The sequence below is a fragment of the Chlorocebus sabaeus genome, chromosome 23 (assembly GCF_047675955.1).
Source record: "Chlorocebus sabaeus isolate Y175 chromosome 23, mChlSab1.0.hap1, whole genome shotgun sequence".
Classification (NCBI taxonomy): Eukaryota; Metazoa; Chordata; class Mammalia; order Primates; family Cercopithecidae; genus Chlorocebus; species Chlorocebus sabaeus.
In genome coordinates this window covers 52,513,247-52,539,669 of record NC_132926.1, presented here as the reverse complement: position 1 = coordinate 52,539,669, position 26,423 = coordinate 52,513,247, and the positions used below count along the sequence as shown (strand labels likewise).

Sequence of the window (26,423 nt, the reverse complement as noted above, 5' to 3'; positions counted from 1 at the left end):
CATATGACCCAGCCATCCCATTCCTGGGTATATACCCAAAGGATTATAAATCATGCTGCTATAAAGACACATGCACACGTATGTTTATTGCGGCACTATTCACAATAGCAAAGACGTGGAATCAACCCAATGTCCATCAGTGACATACTGGATTAAGAAAATGTGGCACATATACACTATGGAATACTATGCAGCCATAAAAAGGATGAGTTTGTGTCATTTGTAGGGACATGGATGCAGCTAGAAACCATCATTCTCAACACTCAATGGTGGGAACTGAACAATGAGATCACTTGGATTCAGGAAGGGGAACATCACACACCAAGGTCTATTATGGGGAGGGGTAAGGGGGAGGGATGGCATTGGGAGTTATACCTGATGTAAATGACGAGTTGATGGGTGCTGATGAGTTGATGGGTGCAACACATCAACATGGCACAAGTATACATATGTAACAAACCTGCATGTTGTGTACATGTACCCTAGAACTTAAAGTTTAATAAAAAAATTTTAAAAAAAGGATCACACCCTAGTTACTTTTCTGTTTGTTATTGGTGGATCGCTCTCAAATATTTTATTTTTTTATATTTCATTTTCCTTTCAAATTACTGAAATTCTATCCATTACTATTAAAATTATAAAGTCCATATGTATGCATGATGAATTTTGAAGTTGCATTTTTCCCCATCTTCCATTAAAAATTATATTACATTTAGTATTAATGAAATAAAAAAATGGAATGCTAGTTATGTCTACTTTTTTCATTTGAATTGTAAACAAAGAAATATCTATATTTCAAAATACTTAATTATGAAGGATAGAGGCTATGGAGCTGCTGAGGAAAAGTATTCCTATGGGGCTACTGATTTTCAGTGCTTAGCTTTATCATCAGTAGCATTGGAAATAGCTGATCATGCTTTCCTTCTTGACATGTTTTTCTCATTGGCCATCCTGGACACCACACCTCTCTGTTCCCTTTTAGATTGTTTTATTGATTATTAGTTTTCTCTGTGTATCCTTTACACTGGCATGTACTAGTGCTAAGTCTTGGGCCTTCTTTTCTTCTCTGTCTACAGTCACTTGGTAATCTAATCCAGTCTCATGGCCTGAATGCCAACTATCTGCCAATGACTTCAAAACATACAACTCTAGTTCAGACCTGTTTGTTTAACTCCATGATTGTATATTCAGCTACCTCGTTGAAATTTAAATATGAAATCTAATAGATACACCAAGTTTTTAACGTGTTCCGATTTGAATCGGTCTCCTCTTCTCCTGCAATCTCCAATTCTGCTTTCTCCACATTATTCTCCATATTATCAATGACCATATTGACATGGGCCAAAATTATCTTGTGATCCTCATATTGTGAATTCTTCTTTCTTTCAAATTACACATCCAAACATCAGCTCATTCTTTTTGTTCTACCTTCAGAGTTTTATCTTGATACTGACCAGAGGGAACCCTTTTAAATAAGTCCAGTCATTTCCATTGCAACATTTGGCAAAGCATATGTAGTGACGGTACAAAACCATGGTTGCAAAGAATGCCACTTCTTCTGTGTAGTAATTACTTTTGAGCCATAAGAAAGATAATTGGCTTTGGGAAGTTGTATAGGGTCCACTTCAACTGAATCAATAAATTGTTTTGTATTTTTTTAAAAGATCTGTAGCCAATAATTATTAATATTTGTTAAATACTGAGGGTGGATATGTGAGCACTCTTTATTGTACATTTCTGAAGGTTTGAGGAATTCCCTAATAAAGGATTATTAAAGACAATAAATTAAAACACTTTCCATTTTGTTATCCTGTGCCAGTCTGCACCGGGCTCCTAAAGGCATACTTATAGTCTCTTATTTCAACTCATTCTTCATTCCAGAGACATTTTTCATTCAACATTCGTTGCCATAATTTAGAATCAAAGGAAACTGAATCTAAGAAAAGCATTTATACACTACAGAACATCCAAGAAAAATAAGAATGAAGAAGGACAATAAACCCATCTCATATCATAAATGGTTATACTAATGGGACCATGAAAATATTTGTCATATATTTGAAGCAGAAAAAGGTGCTTACAATACAGAATCAGGACTCAGGATATATAGTTATGATGAGGAAGCATTCTGGACCTTTTATAAAAACTTTAATGGATAGTTACCACTGTCTAGTAGAGAGTTGGATTGCCTCACAGTAGTGATTGCTCTACTGGTGACTGAAAGGAGTAAACAGAATTTTAAATATTTATCAGTAACATTGATGAACGGTTCCTTCTTGAATTTGGAACCAACTTACCCCTAATTTCTTTTGATGTTGTTCTATTTATAATTGTCTTTCTTAAAACATGATGCATGGCCATGTGTGGACATAATAGTCTTGACATGGTCTGGTATATGCAGAATGTTTTGGGGATTGATTCAGGGTTAATACCATATTATATCAGATCTTTAGGTATATGATCTCCTACAGCAGCCTCTGATAAATCAGCAAGAGATTACATTAGATTTTGGCCTCAGTTCTCACTGGTGGGATATATATATAAAAGAGAGAGTATGGAAAGGCTGGGAAGAAAAAAGGTCAAATGTGTTTTTTAAGTTCTCCTTTCATAGCTACATTTGTATTTGGGAATGTCATGGTTGAGAAACAGGCTATGAAAGAAAGAACTTTGTTGGTACAAAGTACATTGTTCCCTTTAAGGGGGGGACACATAATTATAATTTCTTGGATTTTATTTATGTCATTCAGAATGGGAAGTGGGGAGAATTATCCAAGGGTTCTAAGTGGGGGGAAAAAACACAACACTATCACCACATTTTGCTGATGGTGCAAGTGGCAAGGAGGACATTAAATCTGTAATAAGTAAATTTCTTAATTACTGTAAAGATATTTAAGATTGTCAGCCTGTTTTAAAATGACTGTGTGTTTTGCACATTGCTATATTTCCTGCATCTGGAAGATTAACACATAGTATACACTTAGTAAATATTGTTGAATACATTATTGTATTCATTTGACCTTTAATTGAATCCTGAAAATAAGTTGCAGCAGATTTTCCATTTCTCTGAGTACCAGTGCTAGGTCCTTGAGTAGTTTGCTCCACTAATCTTGTTTCCATGGTAAAATGAGTTTGCATCTACTCTCTAGGGGTATGTAGGAGGTTGGCAACATCTCTGTCAATTGTGAGGTCACCAGTAAGACCTGGCAGTGATGAGTGCTTCCCCAAATCACAGCTGTGCAGCTTTCTCAGTGGTCTCATTCTCTTCCACTTAAAGCACATAACTGGGCTGGAATTGCATGAGATAAGTGCTGCAAGGGCTCATCACCATGGTGAATGGCTCCAAAAAACCACTGAGTGACTAACCCTTTAACAACTAGGTGTACAATTGAATATATACCAACTCATTAAGTGCTAGGGTGGGTGGCAATTTGGAAGCCACCTTTCTGCTCAAGAAATACTATAGGTCAAAGTTAGTTAATAGATTTAAATTCTTCTCTTAACAATATGGAACATGTAAAATTTTCTCTTTTGCCACAAAAAGAAGCCACGTTGTTATGACTTGAGAATCCTGATGGATGAAGACATGGAAATGTTTCTTTGCTCAGCTCTTGCTATTGAATTTAACAACAGAATGAACACGTGTTTGATCATCTTGCATAGCACTACTAAAATTTTAAGCTTTAGCATTGTGGGTTAGACACGGGCAGGAGCTTCCTCCGAGTGAACTAAAGGAGAGCTTACTCTTTTCTTTTCTTCAAAGTCAAATTGAGAAGGCATTAATTCTGATTTTGTTTTTTGAAAAAACATCAACCTTACAAGCTTTCACTTTTTCTTTAGCATCACTAGCCCTTCCTCCATAATCTCCTTTGCTTGTTCTTTCTCTTCTTCCCAATGTTAGGGTCCGCAGAGATTGATCTTAGGCCCGGTTCTGTTCTTTCTATATCCTCTTTTGCTGAATAGCATCATTCAGTCTTAAGGATTGAAAAATGATCATTATTTTGGCAGCTCCCAGATAGATGTCTCCAGCATAAACTATCCACTAAGCTTCATTCTCCAACTATCTACTTGATTTTTCCCTTTGCATGTCTCACAAACATATCAGAACTGATAAGTTCTCATCAGAAACTTTGATTCTCTATCCCTAAAATCCGCTTCAGCTCCATGATTTGATTGTTATATCTCAATTACAGGCAGCTGTCTCTTCCTTCTTAAGTACTAAAGCTAGAAACTTTGGAGTAATCCTTAATTCTTCTGTGCCACTGTTCCTCCATGTCCCGATATCACACCATTAACACATTTGGATGATTGCCCTCTGGTTTGGGTGAAAATCCAAAATAAATTTCAGATCCGTTTACTTTTTTCCACATCCTTAGTCCAGTCACCATGTGTTGCCTCCTTAGCCTAGCCACTGTGATCTTGCACCTAGATTATTGGAACTGACATCAAACTGGCCTCCCTCATTCTACTTTTGGTCACCCTAGAATCTGTTTTCTGAAAAACAGCAAGAATGGTTTTCTTTAGATTTACATTAGATCATGCCATCCACCATCATTTGCTTCCAATTACACTTCAAATAAAATCTAAATGGCTTAGGGTCTCGAGAGCTCTACATGAATCATGCCCTGCCAACCTGTCTGCTCTGTTTTTGCTGCCATAATTGTTTATGTATCACTCCTATGATTGCCTCAGTCTCCACACCACCTGTCAGTTTTTAACTGAGTTTGGCTTGTATGTAGGGTTTCCTAATAGACTTTACACTAATGCCACCATTATTTATTGCTTTAATTACTGCAGTTGCCTCCCAACAAGTCTTGTGTCTCTCCATTTCAATCCTTCCTTCTTTTAAATTAATCTAAGTCATATGTACATCATTAAAAAAGTTAATGCTTACTATAAGAAAGAAAATATCCTGCCCTTTCTCCCCATCTTTGACTTCTGCCTATAGGAACAATACCATTTCTTCTGGTACTAAGTATTCTAGCTATATTTATTCTTTGTTTTTCATTTTGAAAAATGAAAGCTTTATAGGAGCAATCCTGTTTCTTCTGGTACTAAGTATTATAGCTATATTACTTATTCTTTATTTTTTACTTTTTGAAATATGTTTTGCTGTGACATATACACATGGGACACAAACATATATTGTTATAAATGATAATTAGAAGTGTATACCTTTGTGAACATAAAGTATATTTGTTGAGTTTCTCCCACATGTCTTCCAGAATTACAGCATTGGTTTATGGCATCGCTTCACCTGGGACACCATCTTTTCCCAATTTAAGTTTGTTTTCATATGGTGGGCTCCTTCTTTCACTTTAGTTATTGCTTCAAATGCCATCTCCTTAGTTATTGAGCTACCCTTTCTGGCTTCTCTAGCATTCACTCTTTTTTTTTTTTTTTTTTTTTTGGGGGGATCTTTCTTTGTTTCTTTAATACAGCTTTTTACAATTTATAATTTCTTAAGTGTATTTTTCTGAATACCTGATTTTTGTCTGTCCTTCCCTCATCATCCCCACTAAATATACAAAGTCCATGAAGACAGGGGTTCGTTCTGTTTTCATCTTTGAATCCTCAATTACTTGCATACTGCTGCGTGGCAGGTATTCAATAGGTATATTTGTAATGAACATTAAATAATCATCAGGAAGTTGCAGGAAATAATAGAGTGGGGCTAGACTGGCAAACAACTAAAAAGTAGATTTTAAAATAATTGTGCTCCCTATTTTTAACATGTTATTTGTGTATTTAAATAATTCATAGATAGCCCAAAATAATAATTACAAATTATTACATGTAACAAGAGTTTACAGTAAGGTGAACGGATACAAGAAAGCATATGAAAATAGCTTCTCTTGATATTGAGCAAAAATTAGAATATACAATGAGAAATGAGGTAACTATCAGAACAAGAGCAACAACAACTAAAGCAGTCATTTTGGATATCTAAATGTGAGGATGGAGTACTCATTTTCCACTTGACCAGTCTTCACCACTTGCTTTTTACTTCTTCACCATAGAGGCCAGAGAGTAGCTTCCATTTATTCTCGTACTTGTGATGTTGTATATGATAGAGTTGAAAAGGCACATTTTGAACCTTTTAAAATCTGTATCTCTATTAAACATCAAAGAAAAACATAGAAAAGGCCAGCAGTTTACAAGAAAATGAAGAATAGCCATATAATTTTCATTTGTAGGAGTGAACTTGTTCCTGTGTAATTATGTAAGTAAATATGACTGTGTTGAAAGATATACCACAAGAAGCCCTCATGAAGCACACCATGATAAAATTTGTAAGCAGTGTCCAAGAAAATATAGATGGTTTAAAAAAACAAAGAGGACTTTCATCAGGGATTGTTTTTGAATATGAATCAAGTAAGTGAACCTGCTATGGAATGCCCCTGGGTTTCTTTCTGATAACCATTTCACATTCCCACTTCCCATACATGAAGTCTCTTATCTGAGGTCCCCTCATTTAACAGGCATTTCTACATCACTCTGTAACCCATTCCTAGTACTTGGCACTATATGAATTCATATTATATATGTATAGCATTTCATTAAGTAAATAAGACTCAAGGGTCATAATAAAACTCTTGCCTGCCCCTGCTAGTTTTATTTCTGTTGTTTATTTGTAAGTTCTGAGAAGACTTCTGGTAAATTTAGTCACACAATTCTCTATTTAATCTTTCAAATATTTATTCTATAATCCTCAAACTGTCAAAATTCACATAAAGTTGAAGTGAATCGGCCACATGCCCTCTGCATTCAGGCTTTCTTAGAAGAAATTACATGCAGTGAAAAAGGGAGAATGAAGTCAGAGTCCTTGTTATTTCTCCACCTATGGCTTTCAATCCTCCTATTCAGTGCACTGGGCTTTCTCTGACTCTGTAGCATTAGAACTGTTAACGGACACCCAGAAGGAGGAGCAGGTTCTTAGGTGATGGATAGCATTTTGGGATCTTATTGCTGAGCTCCACATTTGCCAAGTGCTTTAAATGGACAGTCTTTCATGGGCCACATTTGTGGCTTCTTGGGAGACTCTTTTCTTCAGAGATGCTCCTCAGTCTGTAGGGAGCTCACTCTTGTCGTATGAGGTAGGTGAATTCATCTTCTTAGGTGGTCACTTGCAACGCCTGCCTTAGTCTTTTGGTATCTGTTAACAGGGGTACTTTCTGGCTATATTTTCATCTTTTTTTATTGCAAATTAGAACACAGACAGAAATAAGATTATAAGTAATCAACACAAAGCTTAACCACAGATTATGAAGCAAATACAAATCTTTTTGACCTAGCTGGATAAATGGTGCATCATTTTCTTTCCTAGAGTGTAAGTTGATGATGGTCCTTGACCACCTTGTTCACTACTGTTCCCTGAGCTCTAACTGTAAAAAGGTGATACTAATAAACATTTATTGATTAAAGAGTTGGATGAAAAAATAAGTAATAAAATTATGATATATTTAGAGGATAAACTATTATTTGGCAATTAAAAGACACACAAAGATAACATAATACTATTGAGAAACTTTTCTTAAATGGGACAAAGTAGAATATGAAATTCTAATATATATCTATGCCTGTGTATACACACAAACGTATGCCCACACACAGATACATATACAATACAAATATATATGTGTATTTAAATTGACTAGAAGTATATACATACATTCATATGTAATTATCCTGCATGATAGGATTTAGAAGAATCTTTTAAACCATATTTTTAAGTGTTCCACTATGTTTAAATTCTGGTTGTATGATCAGAAAAGATTGTAGGAAAGAAAATAGAAAAGAGACTTAAAAGAAAGGAAGAAGAAAAACAAAAACCTTGAAATATTCTACCAAGTCTGCCATGGGAGAACTGTTGGGGCATCCACCACTGAAGGAGGCCTGGAGGTGAAACCTCAGTCCACTTAGAAAGCCAGTGTGCCTTTGACAGTCAGGAAGTCTGATCACATACAACAGTCAGCTCAAGATAAAGTTCAGAACCTTAATGTAGTATTTTTGTCTTCTGCTTTCAGAGGGATGGGACCCTGGCCTGGCAATTGATATCAAATTTTGGATATCTACCATCTGTGAGGTGTTATGCTTGACGTTCAAATTCTTAGTGTAACATTTTTTTAAGATGAGGATTTTTTTTGAAATAACACTCATATGGCAGGCCTACCCTTTTGTAGAAAGCTTCACAAAGGCAGTATGTGTTTGAAACCAGACAGCCTTTCGTTTGAATCTTGTCTTCACCACATACTGATTTGTGATCTTAGGACATAATAAATCTTTTTGAAGTTCACTTTTTTTTTCAATTATAAAATTGATGAAATTAGCATGTGTCCAAGGCTCTATTTATAGATTAAATGAAATAATGTGTATAAAATGCCTTGTAAACAGGCTTATTATTATATTATTGTTTGCTTATAAATAGTTTTAAATAGGCTTGAAAAAGAGTAAAGGCCCATATAATTTTTAGCTTGGGTAACTAAAAAAAGGTAGAGCCATAAACAGATATACAAACTTTGAGAGGTGGCACTACTTTTGAAAGAATAATGATATGACTGAAGTGAAACAAGGGAAGTGAGAGAGGAGGGTTAATCTTGACTATGAGTGAGGGGGTTGGGGAATCATCTCCATAAAGGAGGTTATAAAACCATTGAGTGTGATGGATGCAGAAAACAATTGCTGATCAAAAGCCAACCTTGGAATGAGGAACATGACCTATTTAAGGGAACAGAAATAGTTTCTAGAGACAAAAAGGACCAGGGCAGTGGTAATTCAAGGAGGAGAAAAGTGGGCAAGGATCAAATGCTGCAGAGAGGGGAATAAAAAAGGAAATTGTGGGCAACTTCAGAACAATTTCCAAAGTTTGGGGATTTGGGAGGGGGAACTAGAATGTAAGTAAAAATTTAAGTAGAGTGTAGGTAGCAAGCAAAGATAGCGTGATGTATCAAAACCAAAAATTAGCATGGAAACTGGGAAGCCTACACTCTAGCCCTGACATTCACATTAACTCTCTGTATAATTTTAGGCAAGCCATGCAATATTTCTAAGGATTGATTTTCTTTATTTTAAAACTCCTGTAATGCTCAGATGATTTCTGACTTTCCTTCTATCATTGGAGTTTTATGATTCTCTTTACAGTCCTTTGGTTAGGAAAGAAAATGGAATGAGGTTAACAATGTGATCATCTGAAAAGTTTTCCTAAACATACTACTTGGGCACACAAGGAAGCCAACATTGGAAATGCCCAGTGGAAGAAATAAAATTCTAATTTCCCTCTATGAAATCACAGGTGGAGTGAGTACCTGCTCTTCAGAGCAGTGATGGATACATTTTCCGTTATCTCAAGAAGGAAGACTACATTGAGTTAAGAGCAACATTCCTTGAGCATCTGTTGTATATTAGACCTTATATATTGAAGACATGAAGATGAGCACTATTCCAAAGCCTCAAGTAGCTCATGGTCTAATCAGAAAGACATGAAACTATAACCACAGTAGACATATCAGTGCAACAACAGAAAATGTCTGGTGTAGAATTAGATAGGGAAGGCAGTGGTTACTCTGGAGAAAAGATAGGGTCTGCTTGATTTTGAAGAATTGATAGCTCTTCACACACCCAATGGCATTCTGGAAAGAGAAGGCAGTATGTGCAATATGCCAAGATGTAATCATGCAACTAAAGGTTATTTTGAAATATGTTTGTTCACACAGTAAAAGTTTGTCTGTTATTGTTATATATGAAGTTTGAGTAGGAAAAGTAAAACTGGAGAGGGAGATGATACAATTCTCATAGCCTTATAGGTCTCATATATCTTCATGAAGGATTTTATCTTTCTGAGCATACTGTGGAAACACTGAAAGTATCATCAGGAAGAGTGTTTTAAGATGATAAGACAATAGGATAGATGAGGTGTCAGAAGTGTAGTTTTATACAGATTTATAGGTAGATACTGAATACACAAATGCATGAAAAATAACTCCCATTTACAGTAATACTGAAATGATATTTTATTTGAATATAGCATAAGAAAAACATATGGCATTGTAATTTATGCCAAGCCCTATGTCATGCTTACATTTGAAACTATATAATACTTTATAATGAAATATATTAATACATTATAACCTTATGAGAAAATACTTAAGAAAATAAAGCCAGGGTGGGTGAGGAGGCTCACACCTGTGTTCCCAGTATTTTGGGAGGCTGAGGTGCGTGGATCACCTGAGGTCAGGAGTTCAAGACCAGCCTGGCCAACATGGAGAAACTCCATCTCTACTAAAAGTATGTGATCGTAACTACTAGGGAGGCTGATGCAGGAGAATCACTTGAACCCAGGAGGCGGAGGTTGTAGTGAGCCAAGATCACGTCATTGCGCTCCAGCCTGGGCAACAGAGTGATACTCCATCTCAAAAAAAAAAAAAAAAAAAAAAGGAAAATAAAGCCAAACTTATATAGAAGTTCAGATCATGTATTGCATCAGACATTTGTCTAAAATGTTTTTACAAGCATATACTGATTCCAAAGCCTTTAAGCAACTTCTGTTACCACTGTTTACAACCAAAACACTTCTGCTTCTTCTAATGTCTCGCTAATTCTCAGATGTACTGTATGTTGGGACAATAGACTTACATCCTAAGATATTTGATATTCAAGACATTGGCTTTCCTTGTCCCATCAAGAACATTGTCATTTTTTTTCAATTATATGAGTTTATTTTATTTTCTGACTATATTTTCCCATTTCTCTGCTCAAACCAGACATCTTCCAACTGTTGCCTAGACTCTCCATCCTCTTTGCCCCCACTCATAATGCCTCCTCTATAAGGAGCATCCTTGCACTTGTCTTATGCAAATCCTGCTGTCCCTCAGTACCTTTCCCAGGTACTGAATTTATAATGATCTATCACCTTTCACATGTCCATCAGCACTTAGGACATTTAGTTATTATGATATGCTATATATTTTTAAATTATTTTAAATGACAAAAATTATAAATACATCACAAATGCACATATTTTTGGTGTGCAAAATGTTTTGATATATGCATACACTGTGCAAAGATTAAATCAATTAATGTGTCTGTTATCTCACATACTTATCAGGTTTTTGTGATGCCCACATTTAAAAACTACTCTCTTGACAATTTTCAAATATATAATGCATTGTTTTTAATTACAATCACCATGTTGTGCAGTAAGTCTCTTGAACTTATTCCTCTTGTCTAACTGAAATTTTGGATCCTTTGACCAACATCTTTCCAAACTCCCTTTCTCTCCTTCTGCTGACCACCATTCTACTCTCTGCTTCTGTCAGTCTGACTTTTTTAGATTTTACATGTAAGTGAGATAGTGCAGTATTTGTCTTTCTGTAGTTGGCTTATTCTACTTAATATAATGCCCTTCACATTCATCCATGTTGTCACAAATGACAGGATTTTCTTTAAGTCTGAGTAGTATTCCGTCTACACACACACACACACCATTTTTTAATCCATTCATCTGTTAATGGACACTTAGGTTGATTCCACATCTTGACTATTGTTAATAGTGGTGCAATAAACATGAGGGTGCAGATCTCTCTTTGACATACTGATTTCATTTCCTTTGAATATATACCCAGAAGTGGAATTGCTGGATCGTATTTTTTAAAAATAGGATTTTATCATGACTCTTGCAATGTTAAGTATCTAATGAATGCTCAATATGTATTTGTTCAACTCACCCTTGAAAAATGCCTTAAGCCAGTCCACTGAAACTTTAGCTAAAAATCAGAGGTTCTGGAACATGAAGAAAATTGCAAGAAAGGAGCATGGAAGAATGAAGAGAAAACTTCAGATAATTGTGGTAGTACTTCAGTTATGTCAGTGATTTGGAAGTGAGATAGTTGAAGTGAAATAATCATCCCAGTAGAAGTGGGGAAAAGAATGGAGAGTATCAGATTTCTTTCTGTTCCTTCTAACATTTTAGTTAGATCTTATATGCTGTAGGATCTGTTTATTTAATAGCCCATAATTAACTTGAATTTGAATAAATGAACCATTTATAAATAATGAGGTAAAGTAACAATATATGAACATTCCTGTACATGGTCCAAATCGAATTTTATGTTTTGATTAGAAGGTGGTGGTAGTGTCAGCACATCTACATGGAGATAAAAGTTAATGGTTATTTTAAAAAGCACAGAGTCACATAAATGGAGAAAAAGAAATTTCAACCAGTAAGAAAAGAAATGACTGGTAGCTTATTTTCACAAAAGCAATGCTAAATTGCAAAATACGGAAATTCTTACTAAATTGAGAACTCAGATAACACTAAATGACAAAAGAACAGATGTAATCATATGAGAAAATGCCTATGAAGACAGAAATAAATTAGAAAACAACTGTTAAACTTAATTTTACATCCAGATATTTACATGAAATGACTCGAGTTAAAATTATTTCGAAAAATTTAAAAAGGAAAATGTGAAAAACACATATACTAGGCGTTTATTTTAGATAATGCATTGTGCCATATTCATTCACATAATATTTTATTTCCTGCTGAAATTCAGAGGACAATATTTGCACTAAAGCAAAGGCTGCCTAATTGTGGATTGCCCAGCACAAGGGCATTTGTGCAGAAAGGTTAATACGGGTTCATGTTCTTTCATAGCTTGTAAAATCACAGTGCAGATAAACAGTTTATTTTATTAATGGAAAAAGTGAGCCCTTTGTGGGGACACAGAAAACCTCAAGATTTTCTATAATTCTGCTTTAATATGAACCAGTATCTTGAATGACACATATTCATGCTAGGGCACTTTGTGTGACATAGGATAGTATTCTAGGCCCAGATAGAAAGTTCATGGTGTGACTCTTGGTGCTAAATATGCCCCAGAGTGAACTGAGTTGGAACACAGTGGTCAGACTATAAACATGTATTGAATGAATGAGTCACCACTTATAAGTATTCCAACTTGTTTTTTTCCTTTTTAAAAGTAGCTTTCTTGTTTTTAAAAGTGTCTGTAGATAAAATTCTAATACAACAGAAAATGTTTTGTAATGAAGAAGCTTCCAAATCCTAACAAAACAACAATATAATTTATTTCAGACAGTAATTTACATGCTAACAGGGATACAAAAATTAATAAAGTTAGATCCTTTGTACTCTGTTTTTCAGCTTATAGTCAAATGTTTCGGTGCTTATATTTATTATGATTGTCCTTATTATTAAAATTAAAATAACAGCAAACATTTATTGACTGGTTACCCATTATCAGAGCATTACCCATGATAAGAGCATTGCTTTCTGTTCCTTCTAACTTGTTAGTTTCTTGTAGTTACACAGCTAGCAGTAAGTTATGAACCCATTTCAGAATCTGTTCTTGGAGTCATTAAATTTTATATGATAGTATGCAATTAAATTTTATAAGGTTTATTGTTATAAATCTAACCATGTTTATAACCTGGTTGAAAGGATGTATTGAATCACAAATTTATGATTTTCAGAAACTGAGCATGTTTGCCTGAGCTGTGCTGAGTATCATAATTATTATTTTAATTATCAGCCTCACTGTCAATTTTATGAGTGACCTTGAAAACTTAGTAACTCTCAGAATTACACTAATCCATAAGACAAGAATAACATATTTCTTTATTTTTAGCCTAGATCAATAATGTGTAACACACCACCACCTATTCTTAATTTATGTGTAGATGTACTACATCTTTAATGGCTATTATTTAATAATTTTATCTTTAGTATTTTCTTGTTTCTCATTAAATTAAGCTCAAGGGAAAAACTACTGGATTTGATGTCATTGCCTTAAAATTCAAGCTAGTTTCAGATTGAGAGAAGTAAAATATGTATGGAAAATGAAAGAACTTATTTGAAGGTATTTGAAGGCATGTTAAAATTATACAAATATTTGGCCCACATATATGCCCAATATTCTTAAAGGTTCATTAGAGTAAATCTTTCTTCATTGTCCCCTACCCCCAAATATATTTTGTGTGTGTGTGTGTGTGTGTGTGTGTGTGTGTGTGTGAGAGAGAGAGAGAGAGAGAGAAAGAGAGAGAGAGTGAGACATAGATAAACCAATAGAGGGAGACAGAGAGAGAGAGAAAGAGAGAGGAGGGAGGACAGATCAAGGTGATAAAATTGCTATTATTTAATAATTTTATCTTTAATATTTTCTTGTTTCTCATTAAATTAAGCTCAAGGGAAAAACTGCTGGATTTGATGTAATTGCCTTAAAATACAAGCTAGTTTCAGATTGAGAGAAGTAAAATATGTATGGAAAATGAAAGAACTTATTTGAAGGTATTTGAAGGCATATTAAAATTATACAAATATTTGGCCCACATATATGCCTAATATTTTTAAAGGTTCATTAGAGTAAACCTTTCTTCATTATCCCCTACCCCCGAATATATTTGTGTGCCTGTGTACTTGTGTGTGTGTGTGTGTGTGCGAGAGCAAGAGTAAGAGCGAGAGAGAGACAAAGAGAGAGAGATTGAGACATAGGGAAACCGAGGGGGAGAGGGAGAGAGAGAAAAGGAGAGAGAGGAGGGGGACAGATCAAGGTGATAAAATTGCTTATTCTCGTTCTTGATAATTTTTAGTGATAAAACTCATTCAATAAAATGAGATTGATTAGGATTTTAAGATTTACTCTTGGTTTACTTTATTTGGTACAGAATGAAATGAAGTAGAATATTAGCAATGGAAGATGCAATATTCTAATAATTCAAACAAATTTTTAAAACTTTCTTCTGTACTTCCAAAGAAAACATGCATTTCTTTCAGGGTTTATGTATTTTTTTAATTTCCACTTTAGAAAATAATTATATTATTATTGTGCGACTTATATGTGGATCAAATTGAAATGAAATATACATAAAATTGACATTGATCATTCAAAACAGAATTAAGAACTTTGATATTAGCAGATTGGTAATACAGGTTTTAGTATATGATTTACTCAAAACTATTTGCTAAAGAGAATATAGTTGAATGTATGCTATCTATAAATATATATCTATATTAATTATACAGAGTTAAATATTAAAAATGGAAAAGATCAAGTCATAGCATGTTCTTTCATGTGGAACACTTTCCCAGTTATAATGTAAATTTATATTCTAAAAAAGGAAAGGAAGAAATGACTAGGCTTAGCCTCAAAATATTACAAGTATACCTACTTGTTATAAGTACTTTTTATTGATCATAACTGTATTTTACAGTTTTAACCCTCTGTCTCACAATTGAATGACTTTTAAAACATGTCATTATGTGAAATGAAACTTGTTTATGTAAGTAATGCTTCATTTTTCTCTTATTCTTCAAGGACTTTTAAAATATATAGTAGAAGACTTTAATAATATTTTATATATTAATTTTGATGCCTCTTGCATTTGTCTCTTGCATTTGTCTTAACATGTTATATGAATTACTTTATTAAATAATGACTGTCAAAAAGTTGGACTGTGTCATGTATGCAATTAAAAACTGTATTGCTCTTTCTGTACGTGCTGTACATTTAAGTGACCCCATGGGTCTCCCAAAGTGAACCTTTAACATTCCAAAATTTTTACTGTGCATCTGTTGCTGGCGTCTAGCCTCCCACCCACACAGGCTAAGACTAACTAAATGAAGTTTATGTTAGTTCAATAAAGTACATAACGATGAAGTAATAAAATGGGAAGATAGTTACCTTACTAGTGGGGTTGCTAAGTTAGTTTCACTACAAGACTGTATGCATGTTTGTTAACAAAAACAGAATGTATGAGTGGAAGAATCTAAAAGTATATTTTCAAATGGTATTTCTTACATATCTTTTTGTGTTATATATTCCAGATGGGATTTATACAGCTCAATGAGGACTTCATATTTATTGAGCCACTCAATGATACAATGGCCATAACAGGTCACCCACACCGTGTATATAGGCAGAAAAGGTCCATGGAGGAAAAAGTCACAGAGAAGTCAGCTCTTCACAGTCATTACTGTGGTATCATTTCAGGTAAATGCCTTTTCCTGAAAGAGTTTAAGTAAACATTCAATGTGAGATGACTACTTTTAAAAAAAAATCTCTCTCATCTATTTACTAGCTTTACTTACTTATTTTTAATGTAGAATCTTTTGGTTAGTAACAAGTAAATGTATCAATTGTAGGATTATCTTTTAGTTTTTTATGAAGCACTACATTTTAACATCAAAAAGTAGAAACTCAAAAGGACTTTAGAAATTATCATATAACATATCCTATACTTTTCTTGAATTGTAAAGTGTTCCTCATGGGATACTGTTCACTTTACTGGAATAGAAATGACACAGATAATTCCAGATACCCTGAAACTGAATACTGTGAGCTCATAGCCTTATTTTTGTCCACCTCTATGAAAGCATCATAGACATCTCTTTACTTGGACTAGAAGCATCCTCATCTTCTCTTTCTTTCTTTTTCTTTATTTTCTTTTTCCCATCTAAAATCATTTTGGAGGTTAAAATTAGCTGCAGAATAGGAAGAAGAGTAAAGATTTATACGTTTGAATTTTGTTCTCAGTATTCAAATCCCTTAAGTCTGGAACTTTTCAGAGGCTCATAAACATTCCCAACCATCAAATCCTCGGCTCTTTTTGTCTGCCAGTTCTTTACAGGAACAAAATGAGGGTGACTGTTTCATGTACTTTCTTACTTCCCTTAGGCAGAGATCTGTGGTGTTTGCAAGTATGGTGAAGAAAATGAATGATTTCTGTTACATAAGTAGGATCTGAAAGTCATAGCTAATATTCAGAAAAAAATTAAAAGTTTTCCTAGGAAAATCTTTAGACATGGAATCCAGACATCTCAGGGTATTTACTGATTTAAGAAATATTTCCAGTTAGAATCTGAGGAAATATGAATTTATTGAAAATTTTTCAGTGTAAGGACTTTAAAATTTGACTTGCAGATTTTAAGTGCCAATGTAGCTTGTATTGAGATATCAATTCTAAAATTGATTATGCTATTTGAGGCTAGATTAGATATGTGCATGGTGACAATAAGTCAAATTTTAGAGACCATAGGATGTCTATATCATCAATTGCCTAGGGTGTTCAGATTCAGAAAAATACTATATTTCTATTTAGAATATATTTTTATCTCAAATTGATCTGTTACTTCCATTTTCTTTTGTAAAAACTCATGATGTCATTTTGTGCAGGAATCATCATCAAAAGCAGTTGAGTCTGTCTCCACGTCACAGTATTCCATGTCCACAATCAAGCCAGTTTAAATAAGACATATCCCTCTTCTCTATTACAAACACTGTAGATATAAAGAAGATAAAGTCTGCTGAACAAAAGGTGTAGCATTATGAACAAGCAAAAGAAAAGCTTCTGTATTGGGAAATGATAAAAACGACAGCAACAGTTTGGATTTAGTCCATTTAAGGAGATTGCTTTGTATGAGTTATACTGAAAATCTGTACTGTGTAACTTTTGAATAATTGTTAAGTTCCAGCCATTCTAATTACTCATGTACTATGATGACACAAAGCAGGTTTTGTATGCCATTATGCATAGAGGAAAGGTTTTGAGAAAATTCAGAATTATAGTAGGTTAATAAAGCATAAATACACAGTTCATATTTGGCAAGTATTGTGCATAAAGTTTCTGATATATATATATATATATATATATATATATATATATATATATATATAAAATTTGTAGGCATGATTGTTACATGTAAATGTTGACCTACTTGGGCCAAGAACTTGCATGTAAGGAGTGTTAAGTTATCATCAGCTAAATGATTTACTGAGCTTACCTATTTTCAGATGCTTTTTGGAGGTTCAGAATTTTAAAAATCATTTTAAAATTAGCAATCTGTGAAATAAAATATTTATTTACTGGTACTGACATGTCCAATTGTAGCCCTTCTCTTCTTATTTCAGGCTGATATATTAACAAATTAATAACATGGTCCAAATTTTGATAATGTTGCAGTATTTGCCTCTGGAAAATGAAATTATTAAGTTTGCTTTTCTTCAACTTCGTCTTTGCACTCTCTTAATGTTTCCAAAGTTTTAGGTAGCTTATGTTTATATGTATTACTTACATGAATATTTTTTTCCAAACAGGGATTTTCCTGTTTTAAAATGACTTTGTTGTGTTATTGTACTAGAACATAATGTAAAGGAAGGGAAAGCACATGAATTTGAGAGTCAGAGGCCTCAGGTTCAAGGTCCAGCTTTAGTCTCACTCCAGCCTAGGTAATATTGAGCAATTACCATAATTTTTGAAACTTAGCTTTTTTGTTTGTAATGTAAGCACAACCTTACATGAATGTGGAGATAAATGACAGTTTCTATTCTCAAGAGGTGAACAATATATTATTTTAACAAACTGGTAAATCAGTAATTACACCATAGTGTGATAAGAACTAAAATAGACTTAGCACACAAGATCCCAAGCTCCTGAAAATGGACAATTGAGTCTCAAAGATCAAGTAAAACTTACTAAGACTAGAGGAAGAAAAGGGAACAGAGTCCAGGCTGAGATAGTGGACTTCGGAATCAGACTGCCTGTATATGCTACTTCTCTCTGTGTGATCTTGGGAAACTTACTTTATCTCTCAAAAGGTCCACTTACCATATAGAAAATGGGGATAGTGATACTTGAACCTCAAGACTGTCCTTAGAATTAAGTGACATTATGTATTAAACATGAGAAACGTGAAGTTTTTAGTGCATGTTGTTACATGTTAATGAGGCAAGAACATTTCAGGCAGAAGGAACAGCACATGAAAAAGTATAAAGGCATGAGAAGGCATCAAGGGAGCGGAAACCAAGTTTCTGTACTTGATAAGACACAGCCCTGGAAAAGTAGTCATGGACTAGAAACTGAAGGGACTTGTGTGTGCTGGTAAGGACGTTATCTTCAAGTGACACTATCAGTTTGTATTAACATTTTAGTATAAACACATGAGTATGTCTAAGACTCAGTAGGAAAAAAGAAGAGATTTACGGAGTTGAAGACAAAGTTTAGGCAGGATGTAGAGATCATCTATCTCCATTGTTACAGCTGACTTAACCAAGCCACTACTGAACTAGTTCCCATACTCCATCCATAAGTATTGTGGAGATTATTGTCAATCTGTGGTGGGCATTATAGAGAGCACACACTGAACACTGGTGAATAATTCTACATTTTGTCTCTGACTAGAAGTGTACAGTATCAACTGTGTTGTTTTTATACATGCATTTGGACACAACATGGTCTAAAGATTTAGGAGATGAAGAATGAGCTCTGCATAGTTGTATGTAATAAAAACATCAAAGGGAGCAACTTAATAAAAAGATTACTTCAATATGCATGTTTTTCACAGACAATGGATAACTTATATGGCAGAGTCTACTGTGAAGTTGAGATTTTTTAGAAACCTAGAATTTTCCAGGTAGCCTGTTTAAATGAAAATAAGGACAAAGGAAACTGACAGATTGGGGCCATCACAGCTGTCACCAGCTGGGACACTGAGGGAAATATACTTTTCTAACTCTGTCTTACCTGATCTATCTACCACTCTTGGTACAGATAAAAAGCCTCTCATTTTATACACTATCCCCTTCATTTCATAAACTATCCTCCTTTTACATTTCTTACATCTCCTCTGTCCTTCTACGGGAATGTCTTCTTTCTTTTGTTTACCCCTGAATACAGGAATTTGTCAGGACTTCCTTTTTTTTTTTTCTACTTCTTATTCCACCTACTTTCCCACGGTGATATAATCCGAAGCCAGTGTGGATTCAGCTTTACATTGATTAATTCCAGAGTGTCTCCATTTTAATCTTTCTCCTGACTTCCATATATATATATATATGTAATAGTAACTTCTATTCAGATGTCCTCAGACATCTCAGACTTCATAAATCTAAAGCTGAATCCATCAACTCTCCTCCCAAACGCCTCTTCTGATATCCTTGACTGTTTATCTAGTCACTTGAAAATTAAAAATAAACCCCCCAACCAAATCACAAGTAACAACTTAAAAAAAAAAAGTATTAATCTAACCTAACCTTCTGCCTTTTCTTTCTCTAAGTCTGATTGAGTTTATTCATGATGCTGTCTACCTCCTTATATTTTGCCTGTCATCTCTTTCTACTACTCCTGTGTAATTATTGTAAGAACATTTGTTTAGCCAGTCATAGTGGTGTACCTGTAGTCCTAGCTACTCAGGAGGCTGAGGTGGGAGGATCATCTGTGCCCAGGAGTTTGAGGCTGCAGTAAGCCATGATCTCACCACTGTACTCCAGCTTGAGTGACAGAGCGAGACCCGATCCCATCTCTAAAAGACACACACACACATTTCTATAAAATGTATCATGTGCCAGTTCATGTAGTTATGTTACATGTGTTATTTTATTTTTATGTTTTCTATAATCTTTTGAGGTAGGAGGTATTTGTATCCTCATTTCTTATTATTTAAAAAAATTTGTTGTGGGTACATAGTAGGTGTATATATTTATCAAGCACATAAAATGTCTTCATATAGGTATGCATTGTGAAACAAGCACATCATGGCAAATGGGGTATCCATCCCCTCAACCACTTATGTTTTGAGATACAAATAATCCAGTTACATTATTTAAGTTATCTAAAAATATACAATTACGTTATTATTGACTATAGTTACCCTATTGTGCTATCAAATAGTAGGTCTTACTCATTTTTTCTAACTTTTTTGTACCCATTAACTATCCCCACCTCCCCTCAAACCCCTCACTACCCTTCCTAGCCTCTGCTAACCATCCTTCTACTGTTTATGTCCATGAGTTCAATTGTTTTGATTTTTAGATCCCACAAATAAGTGAGACCATCCCATGTTTGTCTTTCTGTGCCTGACTTCTTTCACTTAACATAATGATCTCCAGTTCCATCCATGTTGCTGCAAATGACTGTATCTCATTCATTTTGTAGCTGAATAATATTTCATTGTGTGTAAGTACCACATTTTCTTTATCCGTTCGTCTACTGCTGGACCCTTAGATTGCTCCCAAATCTTAGCTGCTGAAAAAACGGTTCTGCAACAAACATAGAAGTGCAAATATCTCTTAGATACACTGATTTCCTTTCTTTTGGGTATATACCCAGCAGTGGGATTGCTGGGTAATATGGTAGCTCTATTTTTAGTGTTTGAGGAACCTTCAAACTGTCCTCCATAGTGGTTGTACTAATTTACATTCTCACTAACAGTGTACAAGGGTTCCCTTTTCTCCATATCCTTGCCAGCATTTGTTGGCTGTCTTCTGAATAAAAGCCATTTTAACTGAGGCGAGATGATATCTCATTGTAGTTTTGATTTGCATTTCTCTGGTGACCAGTGATGTTGAGCACCTTTTCATGTGCCTGTTTGCCATTTGTATGTCTTCTTTTGAGAAATGCCTATTCAAATATTTTGCCTATTTTTTATTGGATTATGAGTTTTTTTTCCTGTAGAGTTGTTTGAGCTACTTATATATTCTACTTATTAAACCTTTGTCAGATGGATAGTTTGCAAATATTTTCTCCCATTCTGTGGGTTGTCTCCACTTTGTTAATTGTATCCTTTGCCTTGCAGAAGCTTTTTAACTTGATATGATCCCATTTGTTCATTTTTTGCTTTGGATGCCTGTGCTTGTGGTATATTACTCAACAAATCTTTGCTGAGACCAATGTCCTGGAGATTTTCCCCAAAGTTTTCTTGTAATAGTTTCATAGTTTGAGGTCTTAGATTTAAATCTTTAATCCATTTTGATTTGATTTTTGTATATGGTGAGAGATAGGGATATAGTTTCATTCTTTTGCAAATGGATATTCCGTTTTCCCGGCACCATTTATTGATGAGACTGTCTTTTCCCTATTATATGTTCTTGGCACCTTTTTCAAAAATGAGTTCACTGTAGGTGTGTGGATTTGTTTCTTGGTTCTCTGTTATGTTCCATTGGTATATGTGCCTGTTTTTATGCTAGTACCGTGCTGTTTTGGTTACTGTAGCTCTTTAGTACAATTTGAAGTCAGGTAATGTGATTCCCCCAGTTTTGTTCTTTTTGCCAAGGATAGCTTTGTCTGTTTGGGGTCTTTTAGTGATTCTGTGTAAATTTTAGGACTGTTTTGAATCTGTAGATTGCTTTAAGTAGCATGGACATTTTGGCAATATTGATTCTTCCAACCCATGAACATGGAATATCTTTCTACTTTTTGTTATCTTCTTCAATTTCCCTCATCAGTGTTTTATAGTTTTCATTATAGAGGTATTTCACTTCTTTAGTTACTTCCTAGGTATTTAATTTTATGTGTGGCTATTGTAAATGGGGCTACATTTTAAAATTTCTTTTTCACCTTGTTCACTGTTGGCAAATAGAAATGTAATGATTTTTGCATGTTGATTTTGTATTCTGCAACTTTACTGAATTTATGTGTTTTAATAGTTTTCTTGTGGAGTCATTAGGTTTTTCCTAATATAGGATTATATCATCAGCAAACAAGGATAATTTGACTTCTTCCTTTCCAATTTGGATGCCCTTTGTATTTTTCTCATTTGATTGCTCTAGCTAGGACTTCCAATAGTATATTTAATAACAGTGGAGACAGTCAGCATCCTTGTTGTGTTACAGGTTTTAGAGAAAAGTCTTTCTGTTTTTCCTCATTTAGTATGATACTAGCTGTGGGTCTGTGGCATATGATTTTTATTATGTTGATGTATGTTCCTTCTATCCCGAGTTTTTTGAGAGTTTTTATACTGAAGGGATGCTGAATTTTATGAAATGCTTTTTCAGCATCAATTGACATGATCATGTGGTTTTATCCTTCATTCTGTTTATAAGATGTATCATGTCGACTGATTTCCAAATGTTGAACCATCCTAGCGTCCCAGGGATATTTTCCAGTTTGTCATGATGAAGAAACTTTCTAATGTATTGTTGCATTCAGTTTTCTAGTATTTTGTTGAAGACTTTTACATCAGTATTCATCAGAGATATTAGCCTGTAGTATTTTTTTTTTCAATTTATATGTCTTTTTTCTGTTTGTTTGTTTGGTTTTTGTTTTTTTGTATCAGGGTAATGCAGGTTACCTAAAATGACTTTGGAAGTATTCCCTCCTCTTATTTTTTTTGGAATAGTTTGACTAGGATGGGTATTAGTTCTTTCTTAAATGTTTGATAGAATTCAGCAGTGAAGCCATAGGGTCCTGGGCTTTACTTTACTGGAAGACATTTTTTTTATGGCTTAAATCTTGTTACTTTCTAGCTGTTCAGATTTTTGATTTCTTCCTGTTTCAATCTTGGTAGGTTGTATATATCTAGGAATTTGTCCATTTCTTCTATATTTTACAATGTATTGGCATATAGTTGCTCATAGCAGCTACTAATGATCCTTTGAATTTCTACAGTATTGGTTGTAATGTCTCCTTTTTCATTTCTGATTTTATTTATTTGGACTTTCTCTCTTTTATTCTTAGTCTGGCTAAGGGTTTGTCAATTTTGTTTAACTTTTCAAAGAAAACACCCTTCTGTTTTATTGATTTTTTTGTATTTTTTATTTCAATTTCATTTATTTCTGCTCTGATCTTTATTATTCCTTTTATTCTAGTTTTAAGTTTGGTTTGTTCTTGCTATTCTAGTTATCTAAGATGCATTGTTAGGTTTTTTGAGATTTTTCCTTTTTTTTTTTTTTTTTTTTTCCATGTAGGCAATTATAGTTATAAACCTCCCCTTGAGTACTGCTTTTGCTGAATCCCAAAGGTTTTGGTGTGTTTTGTTTTCATTATCTTTGTTTTAAGAAATTTTCCAATTTCTTTCTCACTTTCTTCATTGACCCACTGGTCATTGAGAAGCACAGTTTAATTTCCATGTATTTTCATAATTTCCAAAATTCCATCTTGTTATCAATTTCTAGTTTTATTCCATTTTGGTTAGAGAAGATGTTTGATATTATATTACTTCAGCTTTTGGAATGATTTAACGCTTTTTTTTAAAGATGTATAATATGGTCTTTCCTTGAGAATGATCCACATGCTGAGGAAAAGAATGTGTATTCTGCAGCTCTTGGTTAAAATGTTCTGTAAATTTTTATTAGATTCATTTGGCCTATAGTGCAGATTAAATCTGATATTTCTTGGTTGATTTTTCTGTCTGGAAGATGTATTCAGTGCTTAAAGTGGGATGTTGAAGTCTCCAGCTATTATTGTATTGTGGCCTATTCTCTCCCAATAGCTCTGATAATATTTTCTTTATATATATATGAGGGTTGGTTGCATATATATTTAAAATTGTTATATCCTCTTGTTGAATGGACCCCTTTGTCATTATATAGTGACCTTCTTTGTCTTTTATAGTTTTTGTTTTGAAATCTATTTTGTCTTATATAAATATAGCAACTCCTGCTGTTTTTTGGTTTTTATTGGCATGGAATATCTCTTTCCAATCTTTTATTTTCAGTCTATATGTCTCTTTATAGGTGAAGTGTGTTTCTTGTAGGCAACAGATCAATGGGTCTTGGTTTTTCATCTGTTTAGCCACTTCATGTCTTTTGATTAGATAGTTTAGTCCATTTACATTTAATGTTATTATTGATCAGTAAGGACTTACTCTTGCCATTTTGCTATTTGTTTTCTGGTTGTTTTGTGGTCTTATCTTCCTTGTTTCTTTTCTTCCTGTATTCCTCCAGCAAAGGCGATTTTCTCTGATAATATGACTTAGTTTCTTGCTTTTTATTCTCTGTGTATCCATTATATGTTTTTGGGTTTGAGATTACCATGAGGTTGCAAATACTATCTTATAAACCATTATTTTAATCTGATAATATCTTAATAGTATTTCCATAAATAAACAAGCATAAAGAAATCCAACAAAAACTCTCTGCCTTAACTTCATACTCCAACTTTTTAACCTTTTTTTGTTTATATTTATATCTTATTGTACTGACTATGTCTTCAAAATTTTTATAGTTATCAGTTTTGATTGTTTCATTGTTTAGTATCTTAAATGAGGATAAAAGTAGTTTGCACACCACAGTAACAGTGTTATAATATTCTGTGTTTTTCTGTGTACTTAGTATTACCAGTGAGTTTTTTACCTTCAGGTGATTATTTATTGCTCATTAATGTTCTTTTCTTTCTGAATGAAGTACTTCCTTTAGCATTTTTTGTAGGACAGTTCTGGTATTGCTGAAATCCCTCAGTTTTTGTTTGTGTGGGAAGGTCTTTATTTTTCCTTCATGTTAGAAGGGTATTTTTGTCAGATATACTAATCAAGGGGAAATTTTTTTTTCCTTTAGCACTGTACATGTCACACCACTCTCTCCTGGCTTGTAAGCTTTCCACTGCTGCCAATGTATTGGAGCTCAATTGTATGTTTTTTGTTTCTTTTCTCTTGCTGGTTTTAAGATTCTTTCCTTATCCTTAACATTTGAGATTTTGATTATTAAATGCCTTGAGGTAGCCTTCTTTGAGTTAAATCTGCTTGGTGTTCTATAATCTTTTTGTACTTGGATATTGGTATCTTTGTCTAGGTTTGGGAAGTTCTCTGTTATTTCTTTGTAAAAACTTTCTGCCTCTATCTCTTTTTCTACCTCTTCTTTAAGGCCAATAACTCTTAGATTTGCCCTTTTGAGGCAATTTTCTAGATCCTGTAGGTTTGCTTCATTGTTTTTTATTCTTCTTTGTTTTGCCTCCTCTGACTGTGTATTTTCAAATAGCCTGTCTTCAAGATCACTAATTCTTTCTTTTGCTTGTTCAATTCTGCTATTAAAAGACTGTGATTCACTCTTCAATATGCAAATTGCATTTTTCAACTCCAGAATTCCTGCTTGAGTCCTCTTAATTATTTCAAGTTCACTTGGTGTTCTACCCCTCTGTGGCTCTGCTGGTACCTGAAGCCAGTAAGTCTCAAAGGTTCACCCAAAGTCCTCGATGTAGTACCTGGGTGTCACAGCTGGATATTCAGGGCTTTTCAGTTAGCAGGCGGAAAATATTGCCAGGACTAGGTTCTTTTCTTCAAGGCAGTGGGTTCCTTTCTGGCCTAGGGGATGTCTAGAAATGCCTTTTGGGAGCTAGGACCTGGAATGGAGGCCTCACAACTCTAACTGGTGCCCTATCTTGCTGTGGCTGTGCTCATATCATAGATGTAAGACAAAGTCTTCCCCACATTTCCCTTCCTGCCTCAAGCAGAAGGAGGGAGTCTCTTTGGAGCCACCAGCTATGCAGCCTGAGGTTAGGGGAGGGGTGATGCCAGAACTTCCTTGGCTATCTCAGTTGGTGTCTCAGTATACTGTGTGTATCTCCTAGTGCACTGTCTCTAGGACTTGCCTAAGAGTTGCAGTCCTTATAGCCTAACTGCCTTTCAAATTTTCTTGGAGGCTCAGAGTGCTGTAGCCTTCAGTATCGAGGTTTACAGGCACTCAGTTTCTTACCAGTGGGAT

General features: G+C 34.3%; 1 protein-coding gene across 2 annotated transcripts in view; it reads left to right on the top strand.

Annotated features, from left to right (window-relative positions):
* The window catches only part of ADAMTS19 (ADAM metallopeptidase with thrombospondin type 1 motif 19), a 286,825-nt gene that overhangs the window by 38,783 nt on the left and 221,619 nt on the right, over positions 1–26,423 (top strand). For both annotated transcript variants that reach the window (XM_073010715.1, XM_008014319.3), the window contains exon 3: positions 15,839–16,004. In XM_073010715.1, the coding sequence (XP_072866816.1) occupies positions 15,839–16,004 (166 nt within the window). The remainder of the gene's footprint in view (positions 1–15,838; positions 16,005–26,423) is intronic.